This window comes from Epargyreus clarus, unplaced genomic scaffold, assembly GCF_041222505.1.
Source record: "Epargyreus clarus isolate Ecla_fem2 unplaced genomic scaffold, WU_Ecla_fem_2.2 ptg000001l, whole genome shotgun sequence".
NCBI lineage: Eukaryota > Metazoa > Arthropoda > Insecta > Lepidoptera > Hesperiidae > Epargyreus > Epargyreus clarus.
In genome coordinates this window covers 3,294,194-3,322,029 of record NW_027332209.1, presented here as the reverse complement: position 1 = coordinate 3,322,029, position 27,836 = coordinate 3,294,194, and the positions used below count along the sequence as shown (strand labels likewise).

The window sequence follows — 27,836 nt, the reverse complement described above, 5'->3', positions numbered from 1 at the left end:
CGAACGGGCCGGTCAACGTTCAGTAGACTCTGTGTCTTCGGTGAAAACGCGCGCGAACCGGTGAAAACTTCGCAAAACATGGCGCGAAAACTGCTCTTGCGTCAAATCAAAGAGCTGAAATCAATGAGGCAGCTCTCGACTAGTGCATTTTTGAACAAAAATGATGATTTTATAATAAAATCGCCCTTACAAGATATCGTTATGCCAAATGCAAGGTTTTTGGACAGACTGTGGGTGGAATCCTCGCATTTTAAGAAACATGTGGCTCTTGTGAGTTTAATTTTATACTTCATACTTATTATAAATAAATCGTTTTAATAAATTAAAAAAATATCAGTAGGAACACTTGAAATTGAAATATTTGCCTTTATCTAATGAAAAGTACCTACTACATAATAGTACCTAACGTTTACGAATACATTCTAACAGGTGTAGGTTCACAATTTAGGTTACGAAATAATCAGTACCTACCCTTGCACAAATATACGTAATGTGCTACATGTCCAAGTACATCGTGTATAAAAAATTAAAATAATCTAATTGAAATAATCTAGTAATAAGGTAATTCTGGTTATTTTTCCTTATATTTGGTAGTCAAACCTATGAGTCAAACAAATGAGACTTTTATTTAATTAAAGTCCTGACTTTTATTTATTTAACTCACTTCCTGGTTAACAATTATAAAATATTTACTAATTTATAACATCTTGTAAAAAACATATTTCCTTTATTTTTCTAGAGAGCTACTTGTTATCAAGTTGTCCACCGCTTACAATGTAGAGCGGGTATCAATGTTGTGCTATAAAACTTACATAAATGGAAAGTGAAATTGCTTCTGCCTGTATTGCCCGATAATAATTCAAGACGAGTTTAAAAATACTAGGTGTATGTAGCTATTGCGAATTTTATGTAGACTTCGTCTTTTCTGTTATTATTTGAAATTCTTAGTTGAAGTGACAGTGCAGTCCATCTGATGATTATCGTGCTAATAATTTTAAATAAGGTGGGTCGTTCATTTGTCTTAGTTGACTATATGTGCGTTTATTGCATATTTTTGACCTATTCCACTTTGATCACCTGAGAGATGCTAGGCGACTTCAAAAAAATATATAACATATTTAAGTATTCTTTACTCCTCTGCGTGGAAACTTAAAATGGATGTCTAAAATGACACTAAAGTACCCATGACAATAGGTACTCTTGGGGACTAAGTAGCGAGGATACAAAGTAACACCGTCATATCACACCAAAACACAGTCAGCGTTAATCGTAATTAAGCTCTAATCCTGATTAAAGCCCCTGTTAGGGCAGAAATGGGTGTGGCTGCGGTTACTTCGTATTCAATCATACAGAGGTCTACCACATTTAATATCGATAAAAATTATTTATGTTTATCGTAACTGGTGGCATTGCACTTATATCGTAAATTTCGAACTATTAATATTAATGTATTATTAACTGCTTATTTAAAGGAAATTTGCGCCAAGCTGAGCTTTCCTTACTTTTCCGAAATTATGTCCTGATTAAAAAATAATTGTCACTTGTAGGTAATAATCACATGTTGTCAAAACATCTACTTTTGTTTATTTTCATAGGAGCCTTGACCTTGATTACTAAGGTTAGATAATAATGCGATCTAGGATGGATCCAAATCTAAAATGTTTTTTTAAACTGCTATCTGCCAATAGGCAGTGTAGGCTGTTTAGACTGACAAGCAGTATCGTAATAACGATTACGATACTGTTTGTCAGTCAAAACAGTACTTATGATCATCGTGCACTGTGATATAGGGCATTCATTCATTCATTTCTCATTTGCTATACCATTCAAAGAATTGGTATAGCAATTCAGAGAGGAAATGCTGCCAGCGTCTTGGGAACCTTGCCCAAAGACAGTGATGGTGACAATTTTTTATGGTAGTGTTTTTGTTTTTATATATATTTGTTTTTCATTTTTGTATATATGTAAATTTTGTAAATAAGTTATTTTATATTTATAGTTAAATTTATTATTTGTAATTTTCTGTAAATTTAATTATAATTGTAAATATTTTTCAGTTAATAAATAGTCCTTGCCTTGTTGCTGGGCATTCTAAATTTGACCAGTTACCTGCACATATGCAATTCCATTTTTATTATATTTTAGGATTATAAATGTATTTATCTACGTTCAATTTGCATCAGGTTAACTAAAACGATAGTATGGATAATTAAAATGTACATAATTGATAAGCATTAAGCTTTAACCTTAATCATAATAACAAAAACACAATGTCTTATAATTGTTCTGTAACGATAAATATACCCTTGCATTGTTTACGTTTAAGGTTTATTAACTTTTATATTTTAAAAGAACAATTATTAACAATTAATGTGGCGGATACTATTGTTATAAATTATTTACCATGAAAACGTTAGCTATTAGTAGGTCTTGAGAATTTTAAATATGCCTAATTGAGGATATTTATGACTTTATAGGATTTTATTTCATTAACTGAGAATAACGAGTAAATTGCGAAATAATGACACAGGATTGTTTTTTTCAAACAATTTTCGCGAAGTCGTGATTTTTTACGATGCACATCTTAAAATTTAACGACACGATATCGACCACGACACGGCATACATTTGCCACTATGCGACACTGTATCGTGTGTATGGGTTTTATTTTAGCCAATACCTACTGTATGTACTATAAAAGTGCCAGAGCATGAGGTTGGGTTGGGTTGGATTGTAAATTTTCATATTACATTAATAAATTAAAATATTTCTATTGTCGATACATGCATAGATCATTATTTATTTAATTAGGTACTATTAAAAATAGTCTTGAAGATATATAAAACTCATGTTCAAGGTAGATAATTAATTAACCTTAACCTTTATTCTATTAATTCTTATAAACTTTAATGAAATGGATTAAACAGTAGGTACGCCGGTTGCAGTCATTATTAAATATTGTATCAAAATAGTTAAATATTTTAATTAGTTCCTTATTAACATAAAAAAAGTTGATATCTTAAACCTTATTAATATTTAATTGTTGGGAAAATAGATATTATATTCTTATTTTTGTTGTTTGTTTTGGATTATTCTTTTTCCCTGAAACTATAATTATAATCTGTCTGTGTCTGTTTATAATCCGTCTAGATTCCGTAGAATTCCATAGAATCTAGATAATCCGTACTAAGATTTAAACTAAATCTTTATTGTTTTTATTTATCTACTTTAGATCGTTTTATTTTCTATTTACTTGTTATACCTATATAATAGATATTATACGAATTCATAAAACAAAATGGGAGAAAAGTATGCTAATATAATAGGTAAATAGTAGATACATCATTTTGCTCTACAAATTAAGTAATGTAGAGCGCGTTGAGGGCGCCTCAAAGGATAGGTTAAACATAAAACCGATCTCATATACTCCACTCCCACTCCCGGGGACTTAAATGGTCGCCTTATATACGAGTAAGTCAGCCGGTATCTACACTTTTCCACTAAAACAGAATTGCCTCATAGACATAGGTGTGGTATTTCCTGTTAATACTAAAATGAGTAGAATTAAAAATTATAACTCATTCACTCCACTTGAACGTTGAATTCTAAACAAAAGTTCTTAAAGGTGTGTGAAGTCTACCAACTCACACTTAGTGGACCATGGCCTAATCCCTTTTACTCTGAGAAGAGTGCCCAGCAGTGGGAAAATAATGGATAGACAACGATGTTTTATATCTCGCGCTTCACATTATGATATGCCTCTAACGTATGTTTATTCTCTGTACTTTATAATTACTATAAGGTTCTTAAAGTCATCGTGTACTACAAATAACCTGCACCATATCTGTTAATTATATCCGAGAATTAACCGATAAGGGAATTTAGTCTTAGGAATGGATAATGTAGTATTGTCTTTGTTTTGTCAATTATTTATTAAATCTTGCGATAAGGCAGACGGGCCACCTGATGGAAAAGTCACCGTAACCGTCAGTCAGCAGATTCCACGTTACAAACTCTTTATACTTAGGTATATACAACCGCTTGCGTTAGGTTTTAAGACTATTATCCTACGACGGGGAATCACCTTACACAAACTTCACAATGGTGCTCCAATGCGGATAATTTATGGTAATAAAAGATGCAATTTAAGAAAGGATTGCAACATAAAAGATTTTGTATGTTCTCTCACAAATATGAAGTATAAGCGAGTTGAGGTGACCCGTCATAGATATATCTTTACGCATAGAAATATATTTGGACTTGGCATGTCTCGCACTCGCGGCATTCTATATGCGAGCGGGTCAACGGTTTGTTGAATGAGTTCAATCGAAGTGACAATAATGTCAAAATAATCTTCAAGTGCAGTAACACATGTAAAATGATACGAAAACACATAGTAACTATGAGCAAAAATCACAGAAGGTAGACTATTTCTGCCTAATAACAACAGTGTTAAGCGCGGCTGTGTTCTCGTTTGAAGGATGTGGTAAGGTATACATACTTTTCTGAGGCATTCCAGCTTAGTTCTCAGGGGTAGCGGCGCATCTCGTGGCCGACCTCAGGTAGGAATATATAATCTTCTCTGGGGTTGATTACAGTTGTTAATGGGTGGCACCCACTTACCATCAGGCGGACTGCACGCTATGCTACTTCTATATTCTGAAAAATATGGCTTTTCCTGTGACAAAATATTAAAAGGCATTGAAGAAAGAATTAATAGAACGTATCTTTTACTCTTAATAATCAAATCACCAATAAATTCGCACTTTAGACCGTGAATTAAAATGGCACGGTCAGTGACATTTTAATACGTCAATTACATACTAAAAATATTTTGGGACGCAACTTGATTAAACACACAAACAGTATTATTAGGAAGTAATTTTAAAGGCAAATATCCTTGGCCTATAAAACGAATTCCGACCACTTTAATATGAGTTAACTGATTGCGATAAACAATGTACCTACATTGTAAAGTACCTACAGTGTACCTAAAGTATATTTAATAATTGGCCAAGTGCAAGTCGAACTCGCAAATGGAGTGTTCCGTACCATAATATTTTCATTTAATTTTTATTTTTAGTATTGTGAAAATATAAATTGTCTATCTATTACGGTTTCTATGTACGAGTATAAAGCGAGAAAAGATGGACAGAAAAAGAAGTCATAGTAATACAATTCCATTTTTACCCTTTAGGTACGGAACCCTAAAAACTCACGAAATTCAACTGTGTTGGTTCTACCGCTACATTTATTTCAGCTTTATAATGGTAAATAATGCAATTTAATAGTGTAAATGTAAAATGTATCTACAATGTGCAACGTCATACAAAACAGGGATTCTATCTGAAACCGATCACAGATGCATTGTAGTTGGGGAGCCCAAGAGGGGATTTCGGGAGTGTCTCGAGCGCATCAGACTAAGATATGGGAGATACCTTACACCCTGTAGAGTATCCTAAACCCTAAATGAGCTTTATACGTCGAGGGGTTTGCAGAATCAAAAAAATCGATCACTGGATACGCTCGAGCGTGGTCAATTTTCTTTTTAATATAAAGAAAATAATGCTAGAAAACGGGAAACATCATAATCTGCCGATTACCACACGTCGAAGTAGTGAAAAAAAGTCATTTTGAAAAAAAAAACATCCTGTATTATTATGCTTTCTGATAGTGCCACTTATTAGCATGAACCCCTGGGAAGTAATGATGCATCACAAACTAAAGGAAAAGGCTAATTTTTGGGAAAATACATTATTCTTCACACAATCTCATACTTTTTTTTTCAAATTGTCATAATAAGAAAACCCCCCGCTGAATCGAAAAATATCATATAACCGCTTCTTCATTTTAATATCTAATCTACACAAGCGTAAAGGTCCCAAAGACGCTCGAGTTTCTACACATTTAGCATCGTGGGCTCCCCTACTATTGCAACTTCACACCCGCCAGCCAGCAATCATCCACACCCTTACTTACTCCAAAAACTACTTTACGGTAGTGATAGGTGGCTATGGCACTTCCCCATTCGAACCTTACTACCATACTGAGGGTTACTACCATCTCTTAAAACAATATTATTTTAATCATACTTTGAAATTTCGTACCACGACCTCGTTAAAGTAAGATTGTTTTTTATAATATTACAATAATCAGTTTTGTAGTATGTCGGACGAAATTATTTTTTGCAGGAAATTTAACTTCTTAAGCAAAATACGACAATTTCAGTTGTATTTATACAATTGATAAGCGCAAAAAAATAATCAGGGTTTAACTTTGTTCAACTGCGTATGACGGAATATTTTACTGTTTTAAGGAGGTCGTGGTACGAAACAAAATAATGTTGATGCGATATAGAAATAAAAAAAAAAGTGTGTGTGTGTCAGCTACGACGCACGATTGGAGTTTACTCCTTACGAATGATAATTATGAATACGAATAGAAAAATGGGTAGGTAAATGAACGCATCTGCTAAAATGATAAGAGAAACAAACATATATCTGTAATTATTCGGATTATTTATATTACTTCAATAATGCGTATTACATAAAGTATGTTACAAAATAATATAAAATAGCGCCATCTAGTGGCAAGTTTTATAAATTGTAAGTTTGCAAGTTTATCAATCTATGTATTTTGGTTCCAAATATTATAATGGTAACTTAATATAATTGTTTATATTAAAGTAAATTTTAATATAATATAATTATTTATATTTAAAAAAAATTTAAACGTTTTATAACTTAAAACTTAATAATTATAATTTCTTTGCCATCTATAAAATATCCTTGTTGCAATTTACGGATGAAATTTATATGAGACTCAATAAACATGTTATTATATGTAATTTGGATTGTTTCTGAATGTTTTATAATTCTAGAATTCATTTAAAACGTATTGCTAATTTTATATAACTTATTTTGAACATAATTCATTAGCAATAATTCTGTAATAAATATTAAATAATACTGTTTTGATTTTGCCCGATTATCGTTGATAGATGGTGCTGATCAATAATGCATCCATTTTTATAAGTTAAATTAATATATCAGTAACTTACAAAAGCCTCTTTATGTTAAAAACTTATTTTGCTAATATTATATCTTTTTCAATTGCTTACTGATTTTATATGTTACTCTTCTTTAAAAACGTTCATAAAAGATTGTTAATCATATTATGGCGCCAATGTATATATTTTTCACAGTGTTTATAAATGATCAAACCTATAACTTAATTTATGCAAAAATGTAAACAAATTAGTTAATGACGTTTTAATGTTTTATATATTGCTAATTATTTTTAATGTAATAATTACTTTCATATGGGATTTGAACTTACTGTATTTTAAATTAATAAAAGCACTCTTGATTCATATTTTGGTTACCGTTACGCCTCAACTTTTCGTGTTACACTTGATTTTACTCCTCATAAAATTTCCGTACCGGGCCTTATAACTCAAATCGTTTCTTAAGGAGTAAACTCCAAAATTTCCTGACCTATGATGATTCTTAAAAGTTGGTGGTAGGCCCCCATGATCCTACAATCTCTTATATTACCGCAAATCATACCCACATGACCTTATTACTCTACTCTATGACTCTACATGGGTGACTATAACTACTCACTTCAATGTAAATGACTTTGATTTAGTTTTATGTATGCAGTTATGTAGATTTACACGAAATACCTAGTAGTAATGAATTAGGTCAAACGTTACAAATAGGATAGTACATTCACCTCGAGTTATTCTCTACTGCAAATGATTCAATTGGTTGTAGCGCTTTATAATTACACTAACTAGTAACCATTTCTAAGATGCTGTTTACAATTTAGTTATTGAGCTACTAGCAAATCTAACTAACCTTTACAGTTAGTGAGGCCTAGAAATGTGGTAGAGCTGGTATGATTCGACCGAGGAGGTAACATCGTACTTATAAAAATGAAGTATTATTTTATTTAAAAACCAAGCTAGTATTTTCGAATATATGGCACACATTTTTTTTCGAGGGGGAAACCTTCAAAAGGTACCCGACGACGTGGGAGCGTCGCTGGGTTATGTGGGATTTTCACCGCACTAAAACCCCCTCGGTGGCCGCCGGCTTGTTGGAAAACTGCGGGATCTCCGACGGAACACAACTGGAGCCCTCTAAGCGCGATGCCCTGATTGGGCTCTACCCTGGGGGAGCAGTTTTCGCTCGTCCCACACCATGTAGTGTTTACGACGGTTTGCGACCACACAAACCGCCGTCCTTCCCGGGGTCGCTTGCTGGACGGTTCGACCTCCCACTCTTGCCGCCCGCAACCTCGAAAGCCCCCCTTTTAGTCGCCTCTTACGACAGGCAGGGGATACCGTAGCCTTATTCTAGTCCCGGAACTACAGGGACAATACGGTAGACATCTACGAATTATATCGTACTAAAGTGTTAGCGCCATATACTGTGTAGGTACATAGATACGCACTCTATGCTAATTATTTCTTTTAGTTTAGAACAATACGAGTAGCATTTAAAGACGTGAGTGGCGTGACCCAGACAGACCTTAAATCTAGATTTCTAGAACGTTTTCGTATTGCCTCATTAAAACTCAAAACTTGTCACGTTCGAAAAAAGTATGCACTTTGGTACTAAACAATGATTTGGAAAGTTTGGCTAGCGTCTGTGTTAAGTCCGAGTTTTTGTTGTATTTCCAAATACACTTTAATAATAGGGTATAATGACGTTTTGTTTTTAAAACTTTTGGAAATTTAAGATTAAGATTAAGATAAGATTAAAATTAAGAATTATTACAAAATGTAATGAATTAATAATAAATAGTTATTATTCATTTGAAATATTACAAACTAATTTTATTTAAATAAATATAAATACATAATAATTATACTTTCTTTCGAGGGGTAAGTCACAAGCATTTGGCCATTTATTTGGGTGCATAGGTTTTCACTAAGTATCGCTCTCTACATAGAGTCGTTTAGAATATTATAGGATCCCGGTCTGTAGTATGACTTAAATCTTCCCCAGATTATATGTAGTAATCTATAGATATATTACCTACTGCCCCACTTTTGGGTCTGGGTTTTTGTTAGGGTTAGACCATAGTTTCAAGTACCATTCACGTCTAATTTCTAGCTAAAATTTCTAGCAAAAACTATTTGTGAGTATTATGTACAACTTTCATTCACCTCATTTTTCGGAAAAAAAATACTTTTCGAAAAATATAATACTTAACTTCGAAAAGCTATAGATTTTTTGAAATTAACCAAACCCAATTATACCTACCCTTAAAGCATTAAATAATAACGTTTCGTCGGTACCACAAAGTGATTATAAAAGTACGTTTTGACAAGTTATCTACAAAGGTTACGTTCACACTGCAATGGACCGTGCGTATTCAAAGTATTCAATAATATATGCATTAATACTTAACAGTCACTTCACTGATAGCACGTCAAATAATTCAGCATAAGTGACACGTATTTAAAGATAGCAGTACCTAATGATACTTTGCAGTATTTTGGATTGAAGGGTATAGAAATGGAAATAATTTCAAAAAGCATTTTAGTTGGTAACAACGCATTTCTGACCGCGTCAAGTAACGCTTTAATCCTATATGTTGGTCGGTTACAGATCTCTATGAGCGGTATCGGCCACTTACCATCAGGTGGACTGCGTGCTCTTTTGCTACTTCTATATAACTAAAACTAAAAAAACGCGCTTTTATATTATAGTAGTAGAAGATCGAACAATCAATCATAATGAATCGCCTCAGGATAAAATTATAATAAAATTAGAGTTATTAACAGAACAATTAAATTCGGAGAAAAACGCGTGGAAAATACAGCTTGTAGCACAAAAAATCATAATATTAAAAATATCTATTACATTTTACAATATATTAATAAATCATTTTATTATTAAATCATTAATTTTAACAAGTATTTTATTGTTCTGCTAACGAATGCAATATACTTTGTAGGTATTTTTAATACAATATAAGTTAATCAATGCTAAGTGCAGAACAAAATAAACATTGTTACTGCATGCGTAATTAATTTTTTAAATGACAATGCTTTTATGCACAAGGAAGTAACTTAAACTTAAATAATACTTAAAAAATAATACAAGGGCGTAACTTAAACATAAATATTACTTAAATTAAAATAATAAATAACTTAGTTCATTTAAATACAAATATATAAACATTTTACAAGCTTTTATATAGAAAGAAAGAAAAAAGAAACATATGCAATTATACTCGTATTATTTTTGTTCGTACCATACTTGATACCATACCATGAAGTATTTGTTTTGAAGTCATGAAACCGCTGGTTGGTAGACGTCTATTTTTGCCTGATGGTAGTTACTTTTGCTACGAATTTTCTTTCCATCATTTCAATAATAATTCTAAATTAACATCTGTATGAAGCATGCCTTAGTTTTCAAATAGCAACTATCGTATATTTGGTATTTATGATGGTACTTACCTTGTTTGCACATAAAAGTGATAAAATTCTAAACCTAACAAGAATATCCGTCTTATACTAATCTCCTAGATTAGATTACTGTAATGCCTAACGTAGGAATTTAGGCTAAGTCCCCTAGAGCATAAGATTACCTGATATAATAAGTATAACAAATGTTCCTGAATTGTTCAAATGTTTTTCTTCGAGGCTAAATGATACCTGTCTATGCTATGTGTTGGGTTTTTGGCATATTTATTCAGTGAAAATTTTAGTACGACAGCGAATGCAGCGAATTGACATCACTTTAAATGTGACACAGCATTGTGAAAAAAAACATTATATAGATTGAGTTTATACATTGCCAATCTAACACTATGTTATTCTGCTATATTATATCTCTATTTCATATAAGTGATAGTTGCCACTCATGGAATCTTTAATCATTTCAACAATTTCAGGATCAGAGTATATAATTGTGATTGGTGACATATTTGTCGCTACCCCTAATAGTTATATTCGAATCTTAAAACATCCTACTTTCCACTTTTCTACCTTCCACATAGTTCAGACCTTTAAACCAAGAAACAGAAGTTTCACAGTGCTGTTATACATAATGTGGAATTAGGTGGTGCCACCGCATCGAACCCCGAAGAATTTGTAAAAAAGCTTCAATTCATATTATATATGTCCATAGGGGACATAGCCCTCTAAATTATTGCCAAAGATTATTAGATTACGTATCTTTTTATCAGTTTATTGTTCCTATAATAAATTAATCTTTCCGCTTAAATTAATATAGCATAGATAATAAATTAATAAAGCTACATTGTAAAATGACAAAAAAATATTCTATGTCGAAAGGAGTTAGATATTATATTTACATTTGAAGGTGGTAGAACCCTTTGAGGTTCGACTCCGGCGGCACCACCGCCACACCTATTTCTACCTAATAACAGCAGTGTTAGGCGCTGCTGTGTTCCGGTTTGAAGGGTGTGGTAAGGGAGATAGACTTTTCCGAGGCGTTCCAGCTTAGTCCTCAGGGGTAGCGGCGCATCTGTGGCCGACCTCAGGTAGGAATATCTAATCCTATCTGGGGTTGATTACAGATGTCCATGGGCGGCAGTAGCCACTTACCATCAGGTGCATGCTCGTCTGCTACTCTCATATTATAAAAAAAAAATTAAAATATCGAAGTCATTAAAATAACTGGAGTTTCTAAATAATACTGAAATTGGCAAAAAAAAAAAAAAAAAAGTGTGTGTGTGTCAGCTACGACGCACGATTGGAGTTTACTCCTTACGAATGATAATTATGATATATATCGAATAGAAAAAAGGGTAGGTAAATGAACGCATCTGCTAAAATGATAAGAGAAACAAACATATATCTGTAATTATTCGGATTATTTATATTACTTCAATAATGCGTATTACATAAAGTATGTTACAAAATAATATAAATTAGCGCCATCTAGTGGCAAGTTTTATAAATTGTAAGTTTGCAAGTTTATCAATCTATGTATTTTGGTTCCAAATATTATAATGGTAACTTAATATAATTGTTTATATTAAAGTAAATTTTAATATAATATAATTATTTATATTTAAAACAATGTTAAACGTTTTATAACTTAAAACTTAATAATTATAATTTCTTTGCCATCTATAAAATATCCTTGTTGCAATTTACGGATGAAATTTATATGAGACTCAATAAACATGTTATTATATGTAATTTGGATTGTTTCTGAATGTTTTATAATTCTAGAATTCATTTAAAACGTATTGCTAATTTTATATAACTTATTTTGAACATAATTCATTAGCAATAATTCTGTAATAAATATTAAATAATACTGTTTTGATTTTGCCCGTCTATCGTTGATAGATGGTGCTGATCAATAATGCATCCATTTTTATAAGTTAAATTAATATATCAGTAACTTACAAAAGCCTCTTTATGTTAAAAACTTATTTTGCTAATATTATATCTTATTCAATTGCTTACTGATTTTATATGTTACTCTTCTTTAAAAACGTTCATAAAAGATTGTTAATCATATTATGGCGCCAATGTTCATATTTTTCACAGTGTTTATAAATGATCAAACCTATAACTTAATTTATGCAAAAATGTAAACAAATTAGTTAATGACGTTTTAATGTTTTATATATTGCTAATTATTTTTATTGTAATAATTACTTTCATATGGGATTTGAACTTACTGTATTTTAAATTAATAAAAGCACTCTTGATTCATATTTTGGTTACCGTTACGCCTCAACTTTTCGTGTTACACTTGATTTTACTCCTCATAAAATTTCCGTACCGGGCCTTATAACTCAAATCGTTTCTTAAGGAGTAAACTCCAAAAATAGCAAAAGTCTGTATCTATATGTAAGTAATTATTAGTAACTAGTTAAGTAGTCACCCAGACCCAGAATCAGACATCTAAAATCATCATTTAGAAATCTGTCTGGCCGGGGATCGAACCCGGGACCCTTTGCGCGTCAGACCGGCACGGTGACCGCTCCGCTACGCGGGTCGTCACCCGGCGGGCGGGGAGTTAGTTAGTTAGTAGTTTTATTAGTAACTAGTTTTATAACCGTGCATTATTTTTTTCAATTATTTTCTCTATTTGCAATTGTACTGTGTGTTGCAATATTCCTGAATAAAGTATTTTCTTTCTTTCTTTCTTTCTTTCTTTCTTTCTTTCTTTCTTTCTTTCTTTCTTTCTTTCTTTCTTTCTTTCTTTCTTTCTTCTTCTTTCTAATCGACACAATCTAAGCTTCTAACTTATTTCAAGACACCAAGATTGAATTAGTAGCTCCTAGAGTAATCACCAAAAAACTGAAAATTTAATCTTAGCCCTCATAATTTCGACTATTAGCCGAACTTTACTGATAATAATACTTTTATGCCATGACTAGACGGACGTTAAAGTATCGTTAGTAAGAGTATAAGGTATAAACCAGGAAAAAGAATGAAAATAACTCGTATTAGTAATGTTTCGTAGATATCTCATTTCGCGTGAATCAGAAAGGAGGTTACCGACCACGGTTATCAAGATATAACATGATAAATTTATAAGCCCTTTATAAGCAGGAGATAGGCAAGTATACATAAGAACAAGAAGTTTGTTACAAGTATAAGGGCAGTATATCAAAAGCATTTCCGAGACTAGTTTTATTATATATAATCCATATAATACTATGATTCATACAAATAACTAGTAAATATAATGAAAAAGAACCACTTTAAAAATAGCTGAAATGTGAAGTCATGTAGACTATGCCACTCCCACAATTTAGATGAATCCAACAACACTTTAAAAATAATGACAGTTTAAAAACTAAAAACCTTGCTAAAATCACAAAGGAAATCGTTAATCCTGATTCCTGAAGATCCTGATGAGGAGAATGGGATAAAATTATTAAAATCGTGTATTGTTATCGGTTCTTAATAATTGTTCAAAATTTTAAATAAATCGAACCGTTCGAAGGGGGTAAAAATAAAAAAAGCGTGGTATTTACCCTCTGCATTCGCGTAAAAATTAATATAACAAATGTCTGTATTAATCATAATGTTAAATACATTATAGGATGTTAAAAGTTAGAACGATAGTTTTTCAATATTATTCTTAAGATGGTATTGGTGGCATTGGTGGAAGATACGCAGCAAAACTACATAACTTATTATTATACCAGATCCATTTGTGAATGAGGCATCCGTTCAAAATGTTCTAGATGGTTTTCGTATGCATATCCATAATAAACGAACAAGGCCACTAAATAGGCGTTTTAACGTCTACATCACTTATGTTATGGTAAAGCTGCGTACACACATGTAATATCTATTTTGGTATTTTTTTAAATGAAAAATTATGTAATCAAGATTAAATAAACTTTTTATAATAAATTACGGAACACTTTACTAAGAAACTGACCGAGTTCAATAATTTAAAAATTAAGTATATATCTTTTTTTTAAATATGCATGTATTTTTTTAAATATCTATGTTTCTTATTTAGTTTCCTTCCGGATAAATTTCCTCATTAATTTCTTATTTTTTATCTATTTTGTTCAAGGAACTCCTGCGCAAAATTTTATGCCTCATCTACATATACAAAGCGCCTCTAGCGGATTGTATAGGAACTAAGATTTAACAATTTAACAAAAAAATAACGAACAAATAACCTCTCATCCTTTGGGAAGTCGGTTAAAAACAATTTAATTGTCATTTTCGGTACCGAATTACTGCCTTCCTACTATTTGCACTGCGCTACTACGCAACGGTTATTACATCATCAATCAAACCATCGAAGCGAGATCGAGTGTTCGATTGAAAACTCATTAATTATACTAATTTACATACAGTAAACGGTCAACATAATAAACGATCGAAATGGTACGGGGACCGATAAAAAGTTTGCAGTCAAATTGTTACTGTGCTTTATAAAGGTGGTTATCGGAAGTTGTTTGTTGTTCAACTTCGGCGGCACCACCGCCACTCTTATTTCTTCCTCATAACAGCAGTGTTAAGCGCTGCTGTGTTTTGGTTTGAAGGGTGTGGTATGTGAGACATACTTTTTCCAGGCTTTTCAATTTAATCCTCTAGGGTAGCAGCAGTAGCCACTTACTGCCTGCATGACTGCATGCTCGTCTGCTACTCCTATATTATATAAAAATCAGTATGATTACAGCATAACGTTATTTCTAACGCATTCGATTTTTGCGGATATAACCTTAGCGAGGCTGACATTGAATTTCTAGGTCGCCGGGTTAGTTATAATATGTGATGTAACAGGTGATAAATAACGGACGCTTATGCGAGCGAATCATGTGTACATGACGTCTTACAGTTGGTGGTTTATGTGGTTAAAAAAGCACTTTTATTTAATTTATCTCGCTAACGTACGGATAATAACTGGTCATTTGTAATGGAGCCACCGAGCCCATATTTAAACTTTAGCTAAGGTTGGCCATAGATTTGAACCCTTTGTGGCTCAACTCCGGTGGCACCACCGCCACACCTATTACTGCCTCGTAACAGCAGTGTTATGCGCTGCTCTGTTCTGGTTTGAAGAGTGTGGTCCTTACCACATCCTTCAAACCAGAACGATAAGAGACATACTCCTCCGAGACGTTCCAGGTATGAATATCTAATCCTATCTGGGATTGAAATGTCCATGGGCGGCAGTAACTATTTAAGATCAGGTGTTCTGCATACTCGTCTGCTTCTCCTATATTATAAAAAAAATACATTGCTACCCCTAAAGAAGAATGATGAATATGTTTATTCTGCTATTATATATGTGGCAGAAATAGTTTAGGGTGCTAGGAATTCGAACCCTGAAGGGTTTGTATTTTGATTTGACAGCAGGATTTGACATAAAACGTTTCATGACATTAAAATATATTATTTAACAATAGCGAATTTACTTGATTTAACACAATTTAAACAACGTAGGTTAACTTTTACATTAACCTATGTATTGTGTTAAGTATAATTTAATTCACTCAAACAATAAAAGAAACTGCCTACAGTAATATTTAAAAGGCGTTTTTGTGCAAGGCGCGGACGCACTTAAAAATACTTATGTATATGTGCCTGTTTAATTATTGACAAGATTTTCCTGTAGTGAATAAGTATATTTTTATGTGACGAAGAAGCCACGTTGAAATGTTGGACGTTTAGGTGTTGGAAATATTAAGTGTCTTACATCCGTTATTAATAATGTATCTGTCCAATGTTTTGTCAATCAAAGATTAAATTTGTACAACTTATGCATACTTGTTCATCGTCAAATTTGGTACGGAAAGTATTTATAAACTTATTATTAATGACTAGCGTTATTATATCACACATAATCAGCTGTTTCATCTCATATCCGAGATTACGGTTACTTCCTCGATAGGTTACGGATGTCAGTTCGAAACATTAAATATGCCGAAAAGACCTTCAGAACACATTAGCATTGCAGCTAGTATAACGTAGAAATAGACATTAATATCCTGATACCGCGAATAAAACATTACAGATCGGTACCTACCAATATATGTTTATTTCAAACATCTGCGCGTGGTAATCATCTCATAGGTACCAACTGAAAGTCACATTTAAGACTAGCAATTATTATAGAAACTGAATGCCGACCACTTAAAAATATTGTGACTCCCACAATATTGTCGAATCATATGTAAAAATCCATCAAGCCGATTAGACTGCAGGGGGCCTACCACCATCTTTTAAAAACCATCATAGTTCAGGAAAGTTTTATTTCAATATTGAATCAACATTTTTTTTTCGTACCACGACCTCCTTAAAACAGTTTTGTTTGAATCCTGCCGAGTAATGTAAAAGAATGAATAATTTGTCCAATTCTTATCCCTCATGGATACACGTCGAACCCCTAGTGTCATCTCTTTCGTACCACGTCTGGATTGTGTTCCGTGATACACAGTTAAACAAACTTAAACCCTTATTCATTTTTCGCTTAACCATCGTAAAAAAAAAATGAAATTGTCATATTTTGCTTAAAATTACATTTCATGCAAAAAAAAGAATTAATAATTTCGACCGACATAATACAAAACTGCTTATTGTAATGTTATAAAAACAATCTTACTTTAACAAGGTCGTGGTACGAAGTATCAACGTACGATTAAAATGTTACTAGAAATTTCTTTAGCTACTAGGGCATTCTCGTCGGGCATTTGGCGTCACTCCCACCCACTGCGGTCAGCGCACTCACACTAATTGAACGGGCCCTGACGTGCGTATTTGAAAATAAATACAAATAATTATAATTGTAGGTCAATTGGCTGTTGGACTTCGAGATTTGCAAGTTGCTAATGTTTAATTTATATCACTTAGGGTCTGTTCGATGATGGTTGTTAATACTATTTTTAAATTTAAATCAACGGTTTACATTTGTGTGCGTCGTCGCCCATTACTTGTACCATTACTGAGTATGGTCTCCTCTGGTGTAAGGACTGGCTAAGTGCAAATTGATAGACATTTTAGAGTTCCGTACCGAAAGCGTAAAGAAATTCTATTACTAAGCCTCCGATGTCTGTCCATCTGGCCGTCTGTGCGCCTAAATTATTAAATTTAGGCGTGCAGATGCTCTAAGAATGTTCCTTCACCGTTATGGAAATGAATAATTAATTTCCAATACGCACATGACTAAAAATTCAGAGGTGCGTGCGAGATTACAGATTCGTGGGAATGCTACAGGGTGTCGGCTACAGTTAGAACCTGTTCGGTATGGAGTTATTCATGTCCATGGATGACAGTGACCACTAACCACAAGAAGCTGCAAAGCTGCAAAGCTTGTTTGCTACTCTAATTCCGTAAAAATAACAATTTCGTTATATTGTGGTCTAAAAGTGGAAGGTTTTTGAGAGGTGATCTCTTTTTTCTCATCAATGGTGGTGGATTTGTTTCTGTGAAGAGCGGCAGCGGCTATTAAAAAGTATTTTCGTTTACAATTATAACTACATTTACAGTAAATTAAAATTAATAAATTAAACTATAAATAGAAAACAACTTATATTATATTATTATGTTTATAATATATTATTATTTTAATATTATTATTATATTTACAGATTGTTGTACTTCTTAGCATTTAACTGAAGTTTATTTTCAAAATATTTTATATGTGAATTAAAATTGGATTCTCCATTAAGGACGACCTTCACGGTTTCTAATCCATTTAAATGTATTAAGTATCATAATTATCTATGATTTGTTTAACATACATATTTAAACAGCTCATATTTATATAATTTACTTAATTCTGTCAGTTAACAAATCCATACATGGATTTAATTAATATTATTTTATTTTAGAATATAAGTTAACTATGCATTAAATCATAGTTTTTATATATTTCAACTTAAATCTTGCCCTTTACTCTGCCGTTTCAGCCTAGGGAAGTAAATGGTACACATGAGCTACTACAGAGTCTATTATATCCAAAGAATACGTTGATTTTTCTAGACGGTGAACTATGGTCTAATCCTTCTCATTCTGAGAAGAGACCCAGCACTATAGCGGTAGCATTATAATGGAGGACGATTCATATTTCTATTCATATTGATATTTCTACTTCTATTTCTGTCAGTAGAAGTTGACCACGCTAGACTTCACGCGAACTGAATTGGCAATCCTTATCAACAGCAACATGTTGTTTGCATTCCTGGCCTCACCCCAATCCGGTTATAAGCTTGTTGTGTCTTGTGCCGTTTCCCAATACGGATCGGATACACCTTACATTTTAGTTTCTCGACCATATGGTGGAGTCGTAAATTACTACCATCAATTATAATTCAACATTGATCAGACTGGCGCCAAATATAATTCCTATAATGTCAATGTACTTTTATATTTGGGCAGTTTGTCTTTAAGGTTTTTTTTCATGTTGAGTTACATGATTTAATACAGGTCAGGTCAGTGTGATGAATTTTCGCTTTAAATCATAATCAACATTTACTGGAAACAGATCTAAATCTACCGGACAATGTAAACTTATTCAATTTAAAAGAAATAATTTGTAAGCAGCTATGTTGTACAATTATAGTAACGTCAACTACTATATTCTGCATATCCGTTAAGGCAAATATACTACTCCTACTCCTACTCGTACATATTCAACTTAGTCTTCATAGGCATCTGTAATCAACCTTAGCTACTTAACAGATATCCATAAACGATAATTAAAACAACAAGCAAACATGCAGTCCAGCTGATGTTGATTAAGATTGCATAAAAACCTCCCGACATGCAGAATAAGCGGAGTCGCTAGGTTGTCATTGCTGATTTTATATCTTTATCCTTCACAATAGATTCATAAATTAACATCACTCTAAATTCTCTTCTTTCTCTTTCTTTTCCAGGAATGTGCAGAAACGAAGAAGACATACACCTACGAGCAACTCCAGAAGAATATGGCAATATTCGCCACTTCCTTAAGGAAGAAATTTGGGTTAAAAGAAGATGACGTCGTTGCCGCCATGTTGCCGAACTGCCCAGAGTTCCCCGTTGTCGCCTTCGGGACCCTCCAGGCTGGGTGCGTGCTGACTCCTATCAACCCTATATATAAAGAGTGTAAGTTAGATACAAGCATTTTCTTTTATATATTTCAAGTTGTTGAAAAATATAACACCACTTGACTTAAATATAATATGTATACTGTGCAAATTATCATATGAATACATTTTAACTGAAGCAGCAAATAAGCATGCAACCCATTTGCCGTAGCTATTAACATGTATTATATAGATTCCAAAAAGAGCAGGTTTTGTGTATACAGCAGATCGTATTGCCATCTTCGAAGGTTAGATGGAAATGCCAGATTTAAAAATGTTAGCGACATTAAACATGTTTTGATTTGGACCCAGAATATTACTGCTAATATCATAGATTAGTAAAGATTAACCACTCCTAACAAGAAAATGTAACCAGTTTTGACAATTGAAATTGTCACTGTACTTTATTTTCGTGTTTGTAAAATATTAAAATATGTAGTTTTTAGATCATTTACGAATAAAATTATATTTCTCCGCACTTTTTCTTCGATTTCGCGTTTTTGCACCACTTAAATGCACATGTCGGCATTATTCCGCCTAAATTACACTATGGCAGCCATTAAATGGCTGACACATTGTCAGCCGTTGAAGCCATTTAATTGCTTATAAAGCAAGGACTGATGTTACTACTACTCCTATTTTGATTGTAAATATCATTATTTGCTATAAAACAGTTATTTCCATAACAATCACAAAAGAAACAAGATTCCACAATCAATAATATTTACATCGTCTGTTTTTTTAAAAATGCAGTAGTCATTAACATTTAAATAAACCAGTTAAACTTGTGTTAAACAGGGATTATCAGAAATAATATTTGGCCTCGAGTATCGTATCTACGAGTATATCCTGCCTGGCCAAGTCAGACTACAAATCTTGCTGAATAGTTCAAGTCACTTTCACAATGTGAACAGGAACTACGAATTAAGACAAGGCTAGAGACAGGGCCTAAGTAGAATAAAATTTCATGTAACGTTATTTATCTTAAGTAATATCTATATTATCAATTCCTAAAGTCATGTAATTCAAAATAATCTTGTTAAATACAAAGTCTTACAAATGTTGACAGGTTTGATTGAACAGGATAATTTTATACATATGGAGTGATATACGCGATAGGTGATATACTTTTTAGCCAAATTTCAAAAGAAAAGAGGTTATTTTTGCGCATATTTGTTATTTTTTTAAAGCTAAAGACATCTAAGTCTTCTCATTTTGGTTGCTTATTAATTTCCAGTGTGTACCACCGAATATAATAATTATGTCATATGTGTACTTTTTTTTTTTTTTTTTTGTTTACGAGGGGGAAACCTTCAAAAGGTACCCTATGCCGTGGGAGCGGCACGGAGTTATGTGGGATTCTTACCGCACTAAAACCCCCCCGGTGGCCGTCCTCGGCGCTGCGTAGAGGAATCCGGGATCTCCAAAGGAACGCAACCGGAGTCCTCTTAGCGCGTTGCCCCATCGGGCTCTGCCCAGGTGAGCTTGATGCTCGCCACACCGTCTGGTGGGCACGACGGTATGCGACCACACATACCGCCGTCCTTCCCGGGGTCACTAGCCGGGCGGTTCGAGCTCCCACTCTTGCCGCCCGCAACCCCGGAAGCCCCTTTTAGTCGCCTCTTACGACAGGCAGGGGATACCGTAGCCCTATTCTGGTCCCGGAACTACAGGGACACCGCGCCGGTCGGCGTTATCTACGCCCGCGGCGACTCCTCCTCCGAGCGGGTTCAGCGCGCTCCCTAGCTCGCTCGGCGTCTTCCTTCGCGGACATGACTATGTCGCAGAAGGTGATCATGCCTTCCCAGGCTTCGCTGCGCTGAACCATCGCCCCAACAATGGCCGCTGGAGACAGGTCCGGTCCCACTTTTGACACGAGGATTCGCCGCTGAGACTCCCACGCTGGGCAGTACTGCAGCGTGTGCTGTGCGGAATCCTCGTGGTGCCCGCAATGATGGCACTGGGCCGTCTCCTCCCTCTGTATCCTGTTCAGATACTCACCGAAACAATGTCATATGTGTACTTAATCTTAATTTATTTATTTTTCAGTCGAAATAAGCCACCAAGTCTCCACCACAAATCCAAAAATTTTTGTAACTATACCCGAATGTTACGACGTAGTCTTAAAAGGACTGGAACATGCAAAGAGTCAAGCCAAAATAGTCCTGATCGATAAACCAAATAAGCCTGTGCCCAAAGGAGTGATCAAGTATTCAGAAATAGCAGAGTCGGGTGAAGCTGATTACGCTTTGCTAGACAAAGTGGATAAACAAAATGATGATATCGCCTTCATTCCATTTTCGAGTGGTACTACAGGATTGCCGAAGGGAGTCGAAATTACATACAAAAATCTGAAAGCAGGAATCGAGATTATGCAGAATGAAAGGAATAGTTTCCCAATACTTACACAAGGTAAAAACATAAAATACATATTTTCTAAGCATGCTAAGAACGGAATATACCAAGTCTATACCTTTTTAATGATGATTTAAAATATACATAAATGCTTAGTTTTTTTCACCATTATCAGTTATGGACTTTAGATGCCCTCGATAAATTCGTAGAAAACTTTTAGACTTTAATCACGATGTTTTCGTGATTGTATTATATTTGAAGCCAGTGATTATAATTTAAGTGATTGATTATAATTATAGTATTGTCTAGACTTCATTATTTGTAAAATTACTCAATTGATTTACAATGTTGTTTGCAATATACATGGTTACTATAAATAAGTTACGTAGAATCCGAATAGATTTTATATTTTCATTGCAACGATCATTCATATGTCCTGCAACTTTGTTAGCATTTATCAAAATTGCCAAGAATTTTATTTCTTACAATTAATCTTTACTATCTAATTTTGAGCAAACGTTTGACGTATGCCAGTTATATGTTGATCATTTTAATCACATCACAATATTATGTTACGCAAATTATTAGATAACATATAATTATGAAATTTTAATTTAATGGCCATAGTGTCAAACGTAATGAAAATTCTATTTACTTAGAAAAGTACCAAAATTAGTTTTTGTTAAAAACATCACAGCCTTCTTTTCATTGAAGAATGTCGAAGTTGTTTACAATGTTTCTTCTTGTTTTTACTTATTTTATGGCATTGTTTCAAAATATCAACGTTTTATATTTAGTCTTCGCCTTGGTTTACTAGTGTTAACGAACTTTTACAATGTAGGCTATGTAGAATGCTGCTAAACAATTCTAATTAAAGTTCCTTACGTAACTAGTAGCGTTTGAAGAGGATAGGTGCTCATTTAAACGTTTCTAGATACAGAAAAGTTATGGCTAGATACGGGCAAAAGATAGGTTTTAAATTTTGTTGATATAAAAAATTTCATTTCGAGTGTTTCAAGATTGTGTATATAAAAATTTAAAGGCTTTCGCTTCACAGCCTATACCTACCTAAAATCGTCTCTTATTGATTATTTTATTATATAGGTTAATAAAATATTAATTTATGTTTTAATGATTTACGTTTTAAGCATAATGCTTTTAATTTTTAATTTCAGGCGATTTCCAAGACATCGTGCCTTGCATTCTCCCGTTCTTCCACATCTATGGGTTGGTCATCACGTTGATTGGTCATCTGGCTAAAGGCTGCAAGTTGGTCACTGTTCCACGATTCTCGGCTACCATGTATTTGGACATACTGAAGAATCAAAAGCCAACGCTGCTGTACGTCGTACCTCCAATCGGTGAGTTGTTATGGAAGATAATATAAAAATATATTTTCTGGCGGTAAAATATTTAGGACTTAGGTTTTATTACATTTTATTATTTAAAGATTAAAGTACGTGCTGTAGTTAAACTAGAAAAACATTGTCGTCAAATCTATTTCTATTTGCACAGTTAACGATGTTAGTTGCACTTGAGGCTAGAGGGCAGATATTTTGTCATTCTAACTGATTCCTCAAGCGTTGCTACCCATTTTGGCCTACTTCAGTTATGACTACAATTACTATTTGGAGTTTATTAAAGAAATCCATGAGCGGTAGTGCGTTCACTATTTCACTAGTTCACTTGCCATCAGCAGGAACGCATACTGCAAAGACACAATTTATTACTTTGGCATGTAAATAAGATTACAGAGACGAAAATAAACTTACCCATTTTGATTTGCTTAAATAGGACGGTGTTGACATACTTTCACTCAAAGTAGTAAAATTAGACCAAAAATATGTTTCTCTGAAATCTATCCTAGAAAATATTTAGGACAAAATTTTTGCGCACACTAAATACAGTGCATTCGCCGTTTAGCGGAAGCCTTCAACAAATAAAGTTAAAGATTAATTTTTTATCTGGATATTAACATAGACAGAGTGAAATGTAAAGCATTTGACCTCTTCTAGGACTAAACAATATAAAGATTTGGAAGAAATGAGGTACATATATTATTGTTTCTTAGGTTCGCTAAGTCTTATCATGTTTTCTGAAACTCATCCTAAGTATGCAAAATAACATTATTGTTTCTCTTAGGTTTACAAAGGAATGTCTTATTATATTTTCTAAAAGTCATCCTAACCATGCAAAAGTAGACTTATCATAATCCCGACTCGTAGGCATAATTATTTGGTATCGTAGTAATAAAGATTTGAGTTCAACTTGCTTGTTAAATTTTATTATGTAGATATATTTTTTTATCTTCCGATATTATGTAGTTACTATGTATTATTATGTTTTGGTACCTTTTGTATATATATCAACCATCACACGTGTTGTTTCCATCTTATAAATATTTGTTTGTTTAAAGTGTCTTCTGAAGGACCAAGAACGATAACTCAATATAATTATGTTCTGAAGTACCTAAGAACTCAATATCATTATGTTAATTTTCCAGCAATCTTGTTGGGCAAGCACCCTGACGTCAAAGAAGAGCACTTCCGTCACGTCAGGAACATAATTTGCGGAGCCGCGCCATTAGCCGCGACTGATGTTCAGGCGATCTTGGAAAAATGCAAAGTAAGTTTGTAATTTTAATGATGACAATGAATAATAATAATACCAGTGGTACACACTGGTGTTTATTTCTCAATTCATTCCTAGATATTGTGTTTGTATTCAGAAGAACCATTGGTACAGACAATGCCCGTGGTACTTACTTTATTCCTTCCTATTTATCCAATGGTATAAAAAATGGCTGCACCATATGAAGCCAGATTGCTCAAAAATGCGCAAAAAATATAACTATTCTCAGAAAACATCAATGTAAACAGCATTTTATTATGATAAAGTTGGAACGGGAACCTAAGATTAGATTAGAAACATAGGGTCAGACGAGTGCCGTGCAAGAACTTCTCTATACACCGAATATGATATCCTTCATAACAGAATCCTGGAATATATCAGGTTATTCATTTACACATATTCATTTTCCATTTGAAGTAAGTAAACGATGTCAATGAGCTGTTAAACTGATAAGATATAATGACTGCTATCTAATGATAACAACCAAGATCGTTTACTTAACATGTCTACTGAATCACGGAAAATTATCTTGTTTTCAATAATGTCTAGTTTAAAACATATCATTTCTAACTGTTATCCATCTACAACATAAGTATGAGGAATGAAATAAAAACGCGAAAGAAAATGAAAAAACCAGAACATAATGGAAATAGGTAGAGCGGTGATACCAACGCAGTTATACTGTGTGGAATTCAAATAATTGTTTATATTTAATGTTTCAGGGCAATCTTGAGTTCAACCAAGGTTACGGGACGACTGAAACATCAGCTCTTACCACTTCAACTCTGAAAGGCTCCAAGGACCTGGACTACTCTGCAAGTGGTGTACCCATGGCCAGTGTTACTATGAAGTTTGTGGACCCCCTGACTGGCAAAGCCGTCCCTATTGGAGAGGTAGAATCAAAAAAAATATTACTTTTAATAGTATTTGTATTTAAAATTTTCTTTTCTGACGATATAAACACACATTTGAAGTAGGTATTAATCATATTTAAATTTTAACGTTCAGGAAATCAATTAAAGGCATAATTACAAAACAAGATCATAAATTACAGAAAGGATTTTTATAAGAAGATGATAAATAGGAGACGAAATAATTAAATTTTAAGAACATTTTCTTGTTCCATGGCAAAAAATATATGCACCTTGTTTTTTTCTGTTCCATGCACATAATAGCCAATTATTTTAAAGTGCAATTCTTTTTATGTCCGTTTTTTTACATAGAAAAAATGTCGAGGTCTGTGTAATATTATGACGAGGATAATCACTTAATATAGATAAACAGTCTTCGTAATTCATTATTGTATGGAATGGAAGGTAAATCAGCTTTATTCTAAAAAAATACTACATTTGTTGACAAAGTTAAAATGGGAAAAGAAAAAGTCTAGGAAACTATATTTTTGATTATGCTTCTTAACTTTTTAATTGCTTTAATACTGGAATTATATAAATGATATTTTTTACGAGATCATAGATATATTAATGTACTTGTGTTAAGCTTACGCTTTCGAAATAAAATTAATGTAACTTGTAAATATTATTAAAAATGAATTACTTTATCCGCTGTCACAAAATCATTAGGCTATTGACACCAATTGTATCCAAGACACTGATTATAGCTCTAGCCTATGCGTTCGATAAACAGAATCACAGTTTATATTTAGCCAGTCTAAAACAGTCGTTGAACTTCCTATACGATCGCTCGCTCAGAATAATGTGACATCATTATTCTAGAAGCACTCAACACTCTGTTTAACTTCAGTTTATGTGTTCGATATTTTATTTAATAAGACATCATTATTCTCGCAGCGCTTTATAGTCTGTTTAGCTTAAATGTAATTGTTTTAATATTTTATAATCCTTAATAAGTCCATAATAAAATAAACCATAATAATTTGTATTAACTCATATTTTAAATTTAATAGAATCTAAAGGTGAAACTATTTAAATTAAAACAAATAGAAAAGCCCCAATAAATTCATCTGATATAACATTAATAACTTTCAAACGTGATATTATTGTGTGTGTTATAAAGAGCAAATAGTGAATTTAAAAGTTTTAGAAATTCAAAATGTTCTGATGACATAATATCTAATAAATAATATCTATGTAAATTTTGTTACAGACTGGCGAACTGTATGTCAAGGCACCAACAGTGATGAGAGGTTATTACAGGAACGAGAAGGAAACCAAGGATTCCTTAACAGATGATGGGTACTTCAAAACCGGCGACTTAGGATACTATAAGCCTGAATCTGGATTATTTATTACTGACAGAATAAAGGAATTAATAAAGGTGATTTGACATATACCATTTCATTTACGAGTAGTAGAACGACAATCACATTTCTAATAGCAACATTTTAAATGATTTAATTTTATTTTGCTTGTTATTTCTAACTATCTATTCGTCAAACATTTTAATAAATGGTAAATTGGTATGGTAGTCTATCTTTGCTAACACATTTGGTTCAGGCGTGTTGTATGTTGGACTTAAAATGGAACTTAACGTTTATTATGTTTTGTTATTACAGGTTAAAGGTATGCAAGTAGCTCCAGCAGAACTAGAAAGTATTCTCCGATCACATCCTGCAGTGCAAGAGGCTGCTGTGGTTGGAATACCACATCAGTTTTATGGCGAAGCGCCCAAAGCATTTATCATTAAGAAAAACGGCCAAAGTGCGTCCCCTGAGGAACTCCAGACGTTTGTAGCGGATAAAGTGGCGGCTTTTAAGAAAATTGAAGAGGTCGTTTTCGTAAACGATATTCCTAAAACAAGCTCTGGGAAAATTTTGAGAAAGGAATTGAAGAAGATGTATGCGTAATACCTTTATTTTTGGTAGTTTGGAATCTGTGATTGAGTGCAAATGCTAAATAGAGGTTTTTGAAGCGATTTAAAAAAAAATGATAATAACAAAAAGGAATTATGTTTACCATTTTAGAAAAGCGGAGATGTGCAATTTAAGGTTACAATTGAAAAAAAAAATAAAGGAGATGTGGTGTATAAAATATATTTTTAAGTTATAATTTAGTAATAAAGATAGTTAGCTAGCATATTAATAAAATAAGCTTGGAGTGGTATTTTTATATTAATATTTGAAATTATGGTGCTAATTGTAAATCTTAAGTGAGTTTCTAGTATATTTATTGAGGTATGTAATATAAACAATTGACAACTAGCTATTTAGTACCTTTAATTTTTTAATTTAATAGTCATGGGATGTATGTTCAAAAATATTTGATTATTGTTTACATTGTTAGAAATATATCGAGATATAATATATTGCTTTGTTATTAA

At 33.0% G+C, this 27,836-nt stretch overlaps 1 protein-coding gene across 1 annotated transcript; it reads left to right on the top strand.

Moving 5' to 3' along the window:
* On the top strand, positions 1-27,836 carry LOC140743373 (uncharacterized). Its single transcript, XM_073074569.1, has 8 exons — positions 1-270; positions 19,362-19,572; positions 21,603-21,965; positions 23,084-23,269; positions 24,412-24,533; positions 25,262-25,432; positions 26,664-26,834; positions 27,073-27,836. Exons 1-8 carry the CDS (start codon positions 79-81, stop codon positions 27,361-27,363), a joined length of 1,707 nt encoding a protein of 568 aa, XP_072930670.1. The 5' UTR covers positions 1-78; the 3' UTR covers positions 27,364-27,836.